Source organism: Bos indicus x Bos taurus, chromosome 18, assembly GCF_003369695.1.
Source record: "Bos indicus x Bos taurus breed Angus x Brahman F1 hybrid chromosome 18, Bos_hybrid_MaternalHap_v2.0, whole genome shotgun sequence".
Classification (NCBI taxonomy): Eukaryota; Metazoa; Chordata; class Mammalia; order Artiodactyla; family Bovidae; genus Bos; species Bos indicus x Bos taurus.
In genome coordinates, this window is record NC_040093.1 from 47,283,598 (window position 1) to 47,299,424 (window position 15,827).

A 15,827-nucleotide genomic window follows, 5' to 3' on the forward strand; every position below is an offset into this window, starting at 1 on the left:
ATGCCCCAACTAAGAGGCCGAGATCCAGCGTGCCCCAACTAAGAGGCCGAGATCCAGCGTGCCCCAACTAAGAGGCCGAGATCCAGCGTGCCCCAACTAAGAGGCCGAGATCCAGTGTACCCCAACTAAGAGGCCGAGATCCAGCGTGCCCCAACTAAGAGGCCGAGATCCAGTGTACCCCAACTAAGAGGCCGAGATCCAGTGTACCCCAACTAAGAGGCCGAGCAGCGAAAATAAACAAAGAAAAGCCACCCCAAAACAAAAATAACCCCCCTAGCGTGTGGGGAGGGTGAAATGGGTCAAAGTGGTCCAGAGGTACACACCTTCAGTTCCAGATGATCCCTGAACACTGCAGGGGTTGGGGGGCCACGTCCCTATCCCTTGTTGAAAATCCAAGTGCAAGTTCACTGCTGGCCACCGATCCAACCAGCTGCAGATCATACAGTACTGCAGCATTTACCACAGAAGAAGATCCATGTGTTTAAGTGCATCTGCACAGTGTCACTCAAGGATCAACTGTGTAAGAGAACTAAGTCCTGAGGATGTAACGCAAGGTGACTCCCGTTAACAACACTATATGTATGGTGATGTATGTTAATTAAATTTATTGTGGTGACCATTCTGCAATATATATACATATCCAATCATTACGCTGCACACCTGAAACTAACACCATGTTGCAGTATGTCAATTATATCTCAAAACAAAACAAAACCCAAACCAACAAAACTAGGGGCTTAAACAAAGCATAATTAAGAGTAAACTGATTAATTTTCCCCCCTCAAGACTAAAGACACTTACTAGTGAAGCTTAACTCAATGTCAGCCGCTATATTACTATATTTTTAAATGTAAGATGTCAAAACATGAAAATGTTACAAGACAAACCAGTTATTAATGTTCCTAAATGAACACTGATATATCTGTGAGAATGTGCATGGCATGTGTGGCTATGTTTTTTTCTTCTGGAAAAGAAAACTATTTTTCACACCTTAAAAAAATTCAAAAAGTTTACATTTCTAGACATAAAATCATTTTACCTAAAAACTTGTCACAGAGTTCTGCCTATGGGAATTGAATTCTGCCTTTGACGCTTCTTAGAGAAAAGAAATACACATTGGAAAGCAACAAAAGTAAGCTAATTTTCCATTAAAACCTCTACTTTCCTGACAGAGATTTAAAGGTGAAAGTTTAATTCAAAATGTAAAGTCAAAACATACAAATATTTTTATTTCTCGAAATGAAATATATGGATTTAGATAAGAGGAGAACTGGCCAACTTAAATTTGTGAATATGTGATCAAAGTCTGTTTTTAAAATTTCCCATTGCTTTCCCCCAACCACCAAAACAGTTGTTTTTAATTGTCTTTTTGACTCCAAGTTAGCTTTGATGCTTCTGATGAATCAATCGATCGATCGATAAAAAGGCAAATGAAGGTAGCTGCATGCTCCATTACAGACCAGCTGGAGTTTGTTTGCCTTTTTGTTTTTCAAAGGACCAAAGGGAAACACATGAAGCCAGCCTACAACATCGGCATTACATGATATAAAATAAATTTAACACTGTCTCTGAAAGTGCTTTGCAGGCCACACTGTAGTGCTTACACATAAGCATCGTTAACATTGCTAAACCACCGCAGAGAGAGGAACCTGTCCACACCATTTTAGCTCAAGTCACAGTGATTCAACAGAAAGGGCTCAGTCGCCCTGACTCAGCCGACAAGCATTTACACAGAACTGGGGCTGAAGTGCTGTATGAATCACCAAGACTGCAAGTAGGGAACCACACACACCCTTGTCCCACAGAATGCTGAGACTTCAGCATTTCTAAATAAACCATTTGTTGTTTAGTCCCTAAGTCGTGTCCGACTCTTTTGTAACCCCACGGACTGAAGCCCGCCGGGCTCCTCTGTCCATGGGATTTCCCAGGCAAGAATACTGGAGTGGGCTGCCATTTCCTTCTCCAGGGGATCTTCCCACGTCTCCTGCGTTGGCAGGTGGACTCTTTGCCACTGAGCCAGCAGGGAAGCCAAATAAAATGTTACATACCTTCATTTTGAAGACTGGCTGGAATTCTTTCAGAGTAGATAACAATTTAATTTGAACTGAGGCCCTTTCAGCTTCTTTACCGTCTGCAAAAACGTCAAAGAGGGCATCCAAGGCCTCCCCTGCTACCACAAGACAGGGGTCTTTGGTGGCAACCTCAAGCAGAGAGTACCCGATGGTCTGGAGAAAACAAAACACAGCAAGGGATCGTCCAATATTCTAAGTCAGTTTTCAAAATAAGTACTAACTCTAAATGTGACAACAATTCACGCATAAAGTTTTACATACAAGTGCTAGGGGAAAAGTTAACATTTTTAAAAGACTAAAGACTTAACATATATTTACAAAAATACCAAGTATAATGTAAGCAAGATAAATTCAAAACCTTAGTTTATATTAGTGAACTAAGATCCATAAATGACCTATGAAAGACTAACACTGGAAATTATTAGATTTTCCCTTCTATCTATCTCCATCAAGAAGGCTTTTCCCATGGTGTCAAATGCATATAAACATTATCAGTAACAAACAAAAACTCTTTTTAAATTATATGAGGAAACACTCCGACATTAAAAAAATAAAGAACATACAATCTCATTTTGCTTCACTGTGATGATTTTTAACATCCACTCATTTTTTTTATGATTAGCTAGCTATAGGAACAAACTATTCCCAATCTGAAGAACTGGTCAAGAGTAAAGTTATTTTATTTTGGTTGTTTTGCTTCACCGTTTACATCTTTAAGGGCAATGTGCACACCTGTTATTATGGGTGAGAGAGTGAAAATGCTGAGTCTGAAATACAGCTCTCCTGTAAATAACAGGGTGACTCTGGGACCTTGCTACTCACTCTGGACTTCCATTTTCTCATCTAAATTTAAGTGGGCAAGACAACCTCTAGGAGAGTATTTAAATTTAATATCCCATTGGGACTTCTCTGGTGGTACAGTGGTTGAGAATCCGCCTGCCAAAGCAGAGGACACAGGTTCAGTTCCTGGTTCGGGAAGATCCAACATGCTGGGGAGCAGTTAGGCCGCGTGCCACAACCACTGAGTCTGCACTCCGGAGCCCAGGAGCCACAGCTACTGAAGCCCGAGTGCCCAAGAGCCCGCGCTGGGCAACAAGGGAAGGCCCTGCAATGAGAAGTCTGCACTGAAACGAAGAGTTGCTCCCGCTCACTCCAACTAGAGAAAGCCCACACGCACCAACGAAGACCAAGCACTGCCAAAAATATAAATAATAAATACATTTAATATCCTATATAAACATGGAATGTACAGCATCACCTATGAAGTAGTCTTACTGAAAAAGTTGAACCTGAATCTAACCTAGCCTTTAGATCTAAACTCCACTCTGCAGGAAATTCAGAAGATAAAGGAACAAACTTAACGCCACAGGGAGGCAATAGGACAAATCAGCAAGGCTGAACACTAGGAGCCAACTGACCCCGAAGCTGCGGGAGAAAGAGGCGGCGTATGGGAGGTACTAGACGGGGCAAAGCCCTCAATGAAGAGAGACTGCAGTCAGTTCAGTTGCTCAGTCGTGCCTGACTCTGCGACCCCATGAATCGCAGCACGCCAGGCCTCCCTGTCCATCACCAATTCCCCGAGTTCACCCAAACCCATGTCCATCGAGTCGGTGATGCCAGCTAACCATCTCATCCTCTGTCATCCCCTTCTCCTCCTGCCCCCAATCCCTCCCAGCATCAGGGTCTTTTCGAAGACCCCAAACCAAGCACAACATGGAGACCCGACTTAGATCCTGCTTTAAACAGACAGTCTATAAACAGTTATCTTGGGAACAACTGGAAGAATTTGAATATGGACCACGTATTAAACATATTAAGAAATAATTGTGTATGGCATAATAATGGTGGCTATACAAAAAGAGATCAGCCCTGGGATTTCTTTGGAAGGAATGATGCTAAAGCTGAAACTCCAGTACTTTGGCCACCTCATGCGAAGAGTTGACTCATTGGAAAAGACTCTGATGCTGGGAGGGATTGGGAGCAGGAAGAGAAGGGGACGACAGGGGATGAGATGGCTGGATGGCATCACTGACTTGATGGATGTGAGTCTCAGTGAACTCCGGGAGTTGGTGATGGACAGGGAGGCCTGGCGTGCTGCGATTCATGGGGTCGCAAACAGTCGGACACAACTGAGCGACTGATCTGATCTGATACAAAAAAACTGTGTTTTTAAGTCGTGCATATGGAATAACAGGGACACAATACCAGGATGTCATTAATTTAACACATTCAGCAGAGGAACTACTTTAAGTACATATGATAGAAAACTCATGACTGTTAAATAGGCTTGGTGGCTGTACAAAATTCACTGCGCTTTCTACTTTCATTCATGCTTGAAAATGTGACTAAATAAAAACATTTTGGAAATCTTACGTTATGCCTGAGAAAAATGTGCTGTTCCTCTAAAGTGGGCCTTGGACTTGAGAGTCTTAAGGGTTGGGAAGAGACTACACCTACACGTGCTCACTGGTATGTGTGTACATGTACAGACTGATACAGCCGTGCTCTCTCACTTAGGTCTATATGTTAGAATCCCTGGAGTGACACATGAGGAATGGGTAACAGTGGCGGCCTCTCTGGAGTGGAACTAGGGGACTGGAACTTCAGGAGTGATGTGCCTTAGCTTCCCTGGTGGCTCAACTGGTACAGAATCCGCCTGCAATGCGGGAGACCTGGGTTCGAACCCTGGGTTGGGAGATTCCCCGGAGAAGGAAAAGGCTACCCACTCTAGTATCCTGGCCTGAAAAATATAGTCCATGAGGTCACAAAGAGTCGGCCACGACTGAGCGACTTCACTTTCACTTTTCACTTTCATGCACTGGAGAAGGAAATGGCAACCCTCTCCAGTGTTCTTGCCTGGAGAGTCCAGGGATGGGGGAGCCTGGTGGGCTGCCGTCTACGGGGTCACACAGAGTCGGACACAACTGAAGCGACTTAGCAGCAGCAGCAGCAGCAGCAGAGCAACTTTCACTTTCAAATGGTCTGGATGTGCATATATCATCTTTTTGAAACAGGCGTCTAAAAAATACCAGTCACACTGGTAAGCTCTTAGCAAGTTAAGAAGTACTTTAGGGGCTTCCCTGGTGGCTCAGCAGTAAAGAATCTGCCTGCCAGTGCAGGAGACATGGGTTCGATCCCCAGTCTGGGAAGATCCCACATGCCCTGGGCAACTAAGCCCGTGCACCACAACTATTGAGCCCATGCACTGCAACTAGCGAAGCCCACGAGCCCTGAAGCCTGCGCTCCACAAAAGAGAAGCCACCACAATGAAAGCCTGTGCGCTGCAACTAGAGAAAAGCCTGCACAGCAAAGAAGACCCACTACAGTCAAAAATAAATAAATAAATAAAATTAAATTATATGTAAAAAAGAAATAACTTATAATAACCAGTTTATTATCCACTACCAGTAACCCACGCTTTGCCGATTACTTTTAGCACAAAGAAGGGTGACTTCACTATTACTGTCCCTTTAGTTACTAGGCGGTACCTCTGGCAGTGCAGTTGCTGAGCAACTTGCTTGGATCAAGTGCTGGAAGCAAACAGGCTGCGTGAGTTCCTTGTGTGCGGGCACTACCAGAGTCGCTGCTTAAAATTTATGGAGTGGTCTTGGGACGAACTGGGTGGCAAGGTGCAGACTGCACTTCAGCCTGGTGTGCTGGGAAAACTGTTTGGATTGCTCTATATCCGCAGGAGAATACAACGTGCACACAGTTTACGCAACAGTCAAAGCAGGGTCAACTTGAACAACTTTGAACCTTGGCCTTCCACTGAAGACAAATTTACTTTTGAGAAACATCTCCGGAATAAAGTTAAATGGCAAAATGCGACTCGACTCTTCAGTGTGACTCATGGAGTAAGATCAGGCCAAAGGGTATACTTTATAATATATCTTAATAAACAACTTCTTGATATGATTTCATCTCATGAAATCCACAGGAGATTTTAAAATCCACAGGAATGATTTTAAAGTCACTCTCCTCCCATTTTCAGTGATTTAATGGTTCAGGTTGGAAGCACAGTGTTTTACCTTGAGAGTGTCGAGTGTGCCATCTTCTTTGGCTAGGACGCTGCCTGTGATTCCTAAAATACTGACCACATTCACTCTCACCCCCACATTACTACTGCGGACGCCTGCTGTGCACAGCGTCATCAGCTGGTCGGGAGTCATGCACTGTTGAAAGAGAAGGAGAGAGTGTTTAGCGTGTGAAACTCGGCCAATTCCAACAGCACATGCCTTGGGATTGGCGAGAATCTCTTGTACCGGCGGCACGACTCTGCAAGTGACAAGAACACTGGGTGGGCAAGTTATTAAATATTCTAAACACTCCGAAAAACAACTAATTCTGCACCAGGATGAGGCCTGCTCACGTCACTGTCACCACTTACTCTATCATGGCTGGGAGCCTGTAAAAGAGCCTTCAGTTCCTGTTTGTCTCGTGTGAAGATTTTCGTTCAAATGTAGACAGACCAAAGAGATTCTAACTTCTGTTCAACATTGGTCACCAAAAAAAAGAAAACGTTTTGAAAATGGAAATAGGATCATGCAGCTTTACTAAAAATGGGCTGAACCTACACAAGGCAAGAGCTAACTCTTGAGATTTCTGTGCTATGGTAGATTATTAAAGATTGTAAAATGCTTTCAGTTACGTAGAGTTTCCATCACATAGTGATAACTTGTACTTTAAGCTGATTTGACTTCATTTTTGGCCGCACCATGCAGCATGTGGCATGTGGGATCTTCATTCCTCGACCAGGAATCGAACCCGTGCCCCCTGCATCCCTGCATTGGAAGCATGGAGTTTTAACCACTGGACTGCCAGGGAAGTGCCTTAAGCTGATTTGCACACACTCATGGATGCAGGTATCATTAAGAGTGCAAACGTCACTTTCCATTTCACAGAAACTGAAGGTCAAAAGTTTTGTTCCTGGAAAAAAATTAAAAGAATAAAATTTAAAGATATACATTAGAGGCCAACATCATATACTATATTTAATAGTAAAACATGAGCGACTTTCTGTTAGACTCTGAAGGAAGGCCAAGTCTGGAGAGCACTGCTCTAGAGGCGTGGCCATGCAATGACTAAGGAAGGAAGGATGGAAGACAGCCCATAGGAGGAAAGGAGGCCCAAGAACTGCAAAGCCAGGTTCCTGGGAAGAGTCTCCACGTGGATTCTGAAATCACCCAGAATCATATGGGACCAGTAACAAACAACAGGGTCCAACAGCAGGAATCTTCAAGCAACGAGTGGCCCCTGGGGATGGTGGGTGACTGTAACTGAGACGTAGGTGGCGTGGTCTAGTGACATGTTACTCAAAACTGGAGGATTTTAGAAAGGAAGAAGTGAGCATGCTTTAGATCTGTGATTCTCAAACATCAGTGTGTACGACCGTCGCCTGGAGAACTGGTTAAAACACAGACACTGTTGGGCGCCTCCCCGGAGCTTCTGCTTCAGTAGATCCTGGGATCTACCCTTTAATACAAAAAGGAAAAAGACCACCAACTCAGTAGCAAAGCTGGCAAAAGACAGGGAAAGTCACAGAGAAAGAATGCAAAAGCCCTCAAAAGACATGAAACGATCTCCAACCTCCTCAGAATAAAAGAAATGCAGATTAAAATTGAGACACAATTTCTCGCCCAACAAACCAGTAAAAATCCAACATTTTGACAACATAGTCTTCTGGTGAGGGTGTGACAATACAGGCACTCTCCAACAGTGCTGGTGGAGATTCGAAACGGCTCAGACTTCTAAGGGGGACGAGAGCAATGCCTGGAGCAGAGCTACTGATGTGTCTGTTCTCTGAGCCGCAGCCCACCTCTAGAAATCGGCCCAAAGACATAATGGCAAAAACACAAGGGAACTTCGGTAGAAGTGCTACTCGTTGTGGTTCTATGTGTAATAGCAAAAGACTGGAGAGAACTAAAAAATCCATCAATGCCAACATGGTGAATAAATATGGAATATGTCCACAATGGAGGGCTATCAAGCTGTAAAAAGAACTGAGAAACAGGTTGACATACTATGATGACTAATAAGAGAGAAAAGCAAAGTGCAGAAGCATCCTTTTAAGAAAAAGGGTGAAATACAAATACACACATATTTTGCTTATGTTGTTCTTTTGCTAAGTTTTCTGAAAAAAGAACAACAGAATGATAAATAAAAACATCAATAAGGATGATTACCAATGGCACAAAGGAAGGAACAGGGGCAAATGGACAGAAACTAGGCATCCCTCTACATATACTTATGTGTGTGTGCATATAAAATATACATAAAACTTACCATTTCAACCATTTTAAAATGTATAGTTCCGTGGCAGGAAGTACATTCACACTGCTGTGTAAGCGACTATCACCACCATCCATCCCCAGGACTTTGTCATCATCCCATACTGCAACCCTCAACCTATTAAACGATATCTCTCTGAGCCCCTGGTAACTACTCTTCTACTTTCCATCCTTACGAATTTAATTATTCTAGGTCCCTTATAGAGGATTCATATTATACTCATCCTTTTGTGTCTGGTTATTTCACTTAGCATAATGTCTTCATGGTTCGTCCATGCAGTAGTATGTACCAGAACTTCAGTCCTCTTTAGAGCTGAATAATACTTCAAAGTATGTATACACCATGTTTTCCCCTGAATATATCCTGCTTTAGTTTTAACTCTGAAATTGGGTAAATATTTTATATAATTAAAAAAGAAAAATTAGAGCAATCAAAAAATGCTTTAAAAAAAAGCTGAAACTGAAACTAACTTTATAACAAACCACACAAGAGAATTTGTTCAAAGCAACTTTAAAGCACAGTAATTTGTACAGTCCTAGAGGGATTTTTCTTCCTAAGGACAAAAAAAATCACAAAGAAATCTTAAACTGCATCCAGCAGTGTTAATGTTAGTAATAACAGCATTACTTTGAAACTAGTAACGATATGCCATACGATGAAGTAAATAATAATGAGTTCATAATGATACTTAAAAAAATTCACTGATGCTTTTTAGAGACTGCTAGGAAACCAACTCATTTTCTGGGAAAAAGGGTTGGGTGGGGAGAGAGACCCATATCCTACCTTTTTTGGTATGAAGTGTATTCCAAAGTTACCAAAAATTGATGAAATAACAAGTTCTTACTTATGGAAGAATCACAGCTAATCAATGTAAAAGGAACGACAAAATTAGGGTATCTTTATCTTGCAAACCCTGATGAAATAATGGATCTATATAATAATCACTGGTTGCTACAAGTGAATCTATAGATGTTAAGATTTTAATATCATTATTTTACAACAGTGATGTATCACTTGTGATATAAAATATACATACACCACAATGAATTTTGTCTAAAAACTCAGATCCTGAATCTAATTAAGGCTCTAGACGTACCCCTCAATTTGTAGGAGATATGGAAGACAGACAGACCCGTTAAATAAACAGCATTGTTTAGCCAGCCACATGTGAGAATGGGGGAAATTCTTTAGGACCAATGGTAACTTACTCAATGGAAAGATAGTATGAGGAAAGGCGGGCAGGTAGGGGAGATGTTTTAGATTCAGAGATTTAAGAATTTGTCAACATGCGAAAAATTGTTGTCTAGTTGCTCAGTCGTGTCTGACTCTTTGTAGCCCCATGGACTGTAGCCCACCAGGCTCTTCTGTCCATGGGCTTTCCCAGGCAAGAATACTGGAGTGGGTTGACATTTCCTTGTCCAGAACTAAAAATTACTGAATTACATACTTTAAATGTGAGAACTGTATGGTATGTGAATTATAAAAAAATATGTATTTAAGAGACCAAAATATCAACTAAGAACAATATGTGGATACTGCTTAGATGCTGATTTGAACAAACCATTAAAAAAGAGAGACATTTTTAAAGCAATTAGGGAAAACTGAACTCAGACTGCCTATTAAATGATAATTTTAAAACATCTGTTAATTTGGAGGTTTGAGATAATGGTAATGTGGTTAAGTTTTTTAAGTTCATTTTCTGTCACAGACAACATAATGAAGCACACAATAGAACATTCATGGGTGAAATAACATGATTTGCCTTAACTATTCCAAGAAGCAAAAACGAAAATGTAGGGAAAGTGAAAGAAACAAGAAAGTCAAGACGGGACTTCCCTGGTGGTCCAATGGCTAGGAATCTGCCTGCCAAGGCAGGGGACGTGGCTTCGATCACTAGTCTGGGAAGCTTTATGTGTCACGGGCAACCAAGCCCGTGCGCCACAACTACAGAGCTCACGCGCTGCAACCAGTGAAGCCCACGCGCCCTAGAACTCGGGCTCCGCAACAAGAAGTGCCAACGCAATGCGAAGAGGCCCGTGAACCCCAACTACAGAATGGCCCTCACCTGCCGCAAGTCGAGAAAGCCTGTGCACAGCCGTGAAGCCCAGCGCGGCCAAAAAGAAAGAAAACAAAGACTGACTTGCTGACACTACGTGGAATGCTTGCAGGCAACTACTATCATCTCTGCTTTTCGTGATGTTTGAAAATTTCCTTCACGGAAAGTAAAAAAATAAAAGCGAAAAGGCACCTATCAGAGAGGCGCAGACAAGTCACTGTGGAGTACCTGGAGGACATGCTTGAAAATTTCTGTACTGCAGTATTTCAAAAACAGACAAATGGCTTTCAGAGAAAATACAACATACATATGTCAAATACATTATAGCAATAAAAAGAAAATTGTATAGGGGACTCCCCTGGTGGTCCAGGGTTAAGAATCTACCTTATAATGAGGCAGGGGATGAGGTTCAATCCTTGGTTGGGGAACTAAGCTCCCTCGTGCCAAGGGGCAACTACTGAGCCCGAGCACCACAGCTAGAGAGAAGCCCCTGTGCCGCAAGGAAAATTATTCCACACCCGCAACTGAGGCCTGAGGCAGCCAAAAGCAAAACAAATGGATAAAACTATGCTCTGGTGGCAGAGTGGCGACAAGGAGATTTCATTTTTATGCTTCAAGTACTTTTGTTTTCACTTTACAAGGAACAAGCATTACTCTTCTAATAGAAATGCTTCAAAAAATTATTAAACTTTGCCTCCATTATACAGAAGCTTTGCTAGTTTCATATAAAAAACTTTAAAATCTTACCTGAGGAATGTTCTTGGAGGCCATTGTTTGCAAAAGGGCTCTCAAGGCACTACTTATGGCTTCTAAAAAGTCAACGTGCTTAGCAAAATCTAAAACACAAAAGTGAAACATAAATTTGTCTTTTCCTAAGAAGAGTGAGTTTTTAGAAAAATTCAAAACAAAGCATTGTTAAATGTTGATATATGCTACTATAATAAAAACACTTTGATATTTAAGCCCAAACTTGCAGTGAATAGCCCCCTGTGAACTGAATATTTGAGTCTGAAAGATGACCACAACTGAAAGAATCCTGACAGTCTTCAACTTGTAGATACTGAATTTTCACTTAACTCACACTTTAGCACACAATAAACCTGAGTGGGCCACTGTAGATGGAAGTCAGCTTTTCACTGATCGCTATCACTGTGCTGGGCAGACGGAGGGTGGAGTCGTCACCCAAATCAGAGTGCCGCCTGGCAACCCAAAGCCACTGCCCAGCCGCGAAGTATCGCAAGTGCAGGGCCAGGCCACCATGCTTCTCTGCTTTTCAGTGGCTTTCGTGGTTTTTACTGACCCACCTTCCCCTTCCCACTTTGGTTCATTTTTACTCCTTTTTTATTGTCCCTTCTTCTCATACAGGACAGAACACAACAGCAATCAACAATTATGCGAACAAAGCCATGCAGCAGGGTGAGGGCCACTACGTAAGCTGGCTCCCTCCCTGCTTCGGTGGGAAGGGAGAGTGACTGATGCACGTGATATGTTATGTTTTCCAAAAACAGCCACCACAGTGCTTCCAGTTCTGCATGATTCTGCAGAACCCTGCCACTTCCCACAAAGACGTGGAGTCTATTTCCCCTCCCCTTGAACCTGGGTGGGACTTCGTGGCTTCTTCAACCAAGAGAATATGAAAAGTGGCAGGCTGGGTGGTAGAAGGCATGACTTCCACCCGATTCACATGTGTTTGCTCTCTCCTCTCTCTCAGTTCTTGCTTTTGGAAACGCCATCATGTTAAGGTCACATGAAGAGGTCACCTGTGGGTGTTGTGGCTGACAGCTCCACGCTACCAGACATGTGAGCAGACAGACCTCAGACGAGTCTGCCTCTCAGTCTTTCGACAGAGGCCCCGGTTAGGGTTTCTTAACCTCAGCACTGTGGACACTTTGGACCAGGTGACTCTTTGTGGTGTGTGTGAGGTGCCCTGTGCACCAGGATATTTAACAGCATCTCTGGCCTCTACCCTTTAGATACCAGTTGTTGCTGCTAAGTCGCTTCAGTCGTGTCCGACTCTGCGCAACTCCATAGACGGCAGCCCACCAGGCCCTGCCGTCCCTGGGATTCTCCAGGCGAGAACACTGGAGTGGCTTGCCATTTCCTTCTCCAATGCATGAAAGTGAAGAGTGAAAGTGAAGTCACTCAGTCGTGTCCGACTCTCAGCGACCCCACAGACTGCAGCCCACCAGGCTCCTCCGTCCATGGGATTTTCCAGGCCAGAGTAATGGAGTGGGGTGCCATTGCCTTCTCCTTAGATACCAGTAGCACCTCCCAAATTATAACAGCAAAAACTGCCAACAGACATCGACAGAAGTCCTAGGAGGCAAAAACTGCTACTAGTTGAGAACCTCTGTCCTAGACATCGTGGAGAAGAGAAAACCACCTCCACTGGACCCTTTCTAAATCCCTCCCCCATAGAAACCATGAGAAAAACATTATATGTGATTACTGCAGTTTCAAGCCACAAGGTTTTGGGGTGATCTGTTACGTGGCAGGAGACACCGTGGCTTTCTCCCCTGTGGGGCGTGTGGCCGTATAAAGATACTGATGCCCCCTCTTCGGCTGCACGAGAGCGAGGCAGCTTCTGCACAGACTGGAATCAAGGACTGCTATCTCTTTGGGCTCTCTCATTTTCAGATCTATGCCATGCACAGAGGCAGGGAATTCCTATAAGTATCACAGAACAGGTACCAGGATTCTTTAGGGTCAGACAGAACAGGGACAGAATGCAGCCTTTGACACGATGTGACCTCTCATCCTGGTCTTAGCCAGAGAATATTAGAAGCCAGAGAAGTGGTAGCTCCTCAGAAGGGTCCTTCCATACTAACTAACGTGACACCTCATACCACTCTGCTCTGAGTTTTTCCTGTCTGGCCAGAATGACATCAAACCTTTATTTATGTGAGAATGCAAACTCCATGAGCACAGCAACCTTGCCTATCTTGTTCATGCCTGGATCCCTTGGACCTAGCACAGTGCATGGCATTAAGTCAGTCAATAAATAGTTGTTAAAAGAAGGAAGGCCCCAAGGGCTTCCCTCGTGGTCCAGGGACTAAGACTCCAAGCTCCCAATGCAGGGAGCCTGGGTTTGACCCCTGGTGAGGGAACTAGATCCCACATGCTGCAACTGAGTTCACACGCTGCAACTAAAACTCCTGCATGCCACTACCAACTCTGAAGATCCTGAGTGCTACAACGAATACCTGGTCCAGCCAAATAAATAAACAAAAATAATTTTTTTAAATTTAGGAAAAACAAAAAAGGAATGCTCCTGAAAAACTTCCTAAACCTCTAAATCTCAGTGTCCTTATCAGGAAAGTGGGGTGATAATGCCTAGCTCATCAAACCTAGTACTTAACAGGTAGGTCCTCAAAAGCTGGCATAAAATTGTTACTATTAAAGTTCCAAAAGTCACCACACTGGCTCTGAAAAGTAACTTATGTTTGATTAAAGCTGTAAGTGTAACCCTGGATGTTTGTGAGCTGCACAGAACACAACTGAGATTCAAAACCCTAATCTAAACCACACTACTATTTTATATTACATGAAATTCACATGTTCCCTCTATTTGGAAGATTTTTACTTAATTCATATTTCTGGTCATCTACCCCAAATTAGGGGAGGAAGTTCAAATGACTCTGCCTTTCTGACAAATTCTCAGTGAAAGGTCAGCAACACACGATGTTGGCAAAAGAAGCTAAGCGATTCGAAATGTTTTTCACCTCTCAACAACTTTGTATAGGAGCTGAGAATTTGCAGCACACCTAAATGCAGGTAAATAGTCAACCCACAAGTAATCAAGTCGCAAATTATTTTTAATTTTACAGACCTATTTTCAATGTTGACATGGAATAAAAAGCATATCCCAGGACGGGAGCTACGACTATTTTAATTGTAATGAGAAGAAGCTTTCTGCTTCCCAAAACCTAGGGAAACAGGGAATCCTAAATGATTTTAGAACCCATGTAATGGAACAAATGACAAACTGACCCAATCTGAAAATACAACATTGCTAAGAATCTCTTGATGTTCTGAAGATCAATATTTTAAATGAAGGAGACAAAGATACAGGTGTTTTGAATGCAAGGGCCAGATTCTACTAAAAACTTTTTCCTTTTATCTCTGATGTCAGCCACAAAAAGCCTATACAGGTACGTATCACAAATTTTATAACTATTCAGACTGCATTTAAGCATTAAGATGAAAGTAAGTTAAATACAATACAGCTGTACCATCCTCATACATTACTTTCAAACATGGTAACACAAAAATGTAGAGAACTTTAGCCCCATTCTCCCCACCAAATTCCTCAGTAACAGTTCACATTATCCACCCAGAACTCACAGGGTTACATGACTTAAAAATCCCAAATGTCTGGGAGGACTATATAAGAATACTGTCTCTAAATATAAAATTTCACTCTGATAAAACGGTTGTATCAACAAAGCTATGAAAGTGAAATTTATTAAAAGATCAAAGTGTTTAATTATACTTTCCCACAATTCAGAAACTTTTCATTATTTCTCTAAGACTCGACTTGTTATGGTTTTGCTGTGACCTTTCCCGGCAATAAATGGGGATGTACCAGTGACCACAAGCAGCTGGCTGAACCAGGAGAAACACGCCTCAGTGTTTTCTCTACAGCAGAGGGGCAGAACACATCCACTTACTTCCTGTGAAATAAACTCTTCAGGCTGGCAGGAGACGGAGCCAGCGGGACCTTGACTGGACTCTCCTTGAGAAATGGCCCAGAGGGAAGAGATGGCAATACAAGGGGTCACTCAAGTTAAGCAGGTCTTGGGAGCACTAAGAGACGTGGGTAAGTCCTGCTCACCGGGGGCTTGGCTGTGGACCCTCCTGTGTGGCCCTGCTCCCTGCAGGGAGCCCACGGGAATGGGTGGACGGGGGTGGGCATGAGCGGTAGCAGCGCTCTGCCAGGCACCCCTCCATAGGACACTCTGCTGGGCTGACAGGAGCCATCCCCTGTACTTCTCATGCCATCCAGGTCTCTTTAGGTTTACTTCCTAAAAAAAATTGTGGCGTTCTTCACATCGTGTGGAATCTTAGTTCTCCGACCAGGGACTGAACCCATACCCCCTACATTGGGAGGTGAAGTCTTAGCCACAGATCACCAAAGAAGACCCCAGATCTCTTAGGTTTATAAGACTGGGAAAGAAATACAAAGCTTTAGTCATCACCTGGCCAGCTTCCATGGACAGTCACCTCTGCACTCCAGAGCTGGCTCAGTCCAGGCTCGGAATGGGAATGGCACTGCTCATATCCTGTCTATGTCCTGTCTTACATATGGATGGGCCTGGTTTTCACATGATGGCACCAGCTAAAGAATACATAGCCTGAGATCACTTGAAAACTCTATCTATAAACTGACAAATGCTGACAACTATATAATG

At 43.1% G+C, this 15,827-nt stretch overlaps 1 protein-coding gene across 1 annotated transcript in view; it reads right to left on the bottom strand.

Moving 5' to 3' along the window:
• Positions 1-15,827, bottom strand: part of HEATR3 (HEAT repeat containing 3) — a 39,474-nt gene that overhangs the window by 2,995 nt on the left and 20,652 nt on the right. The window contains exons 12-14 of the mRNA XM_027513674.1: positions 11,164-11,252; positions 6,101-6,244; positions 2,049-2,225 (exon numbers count right to left, since the gene is read on the bottom strand). Of these exons, the coding sequence (XP_027369475.1) occupies positions 2,049-2,225; positions 6,101-6,244; positions 11,164-11,252 (410 nt within the window). The remainder of the gene's footprint in view (positions 1-2,048; positions 2,226-6,100; positions 6,245-11,163; positions 11,253-15,827) is intronic.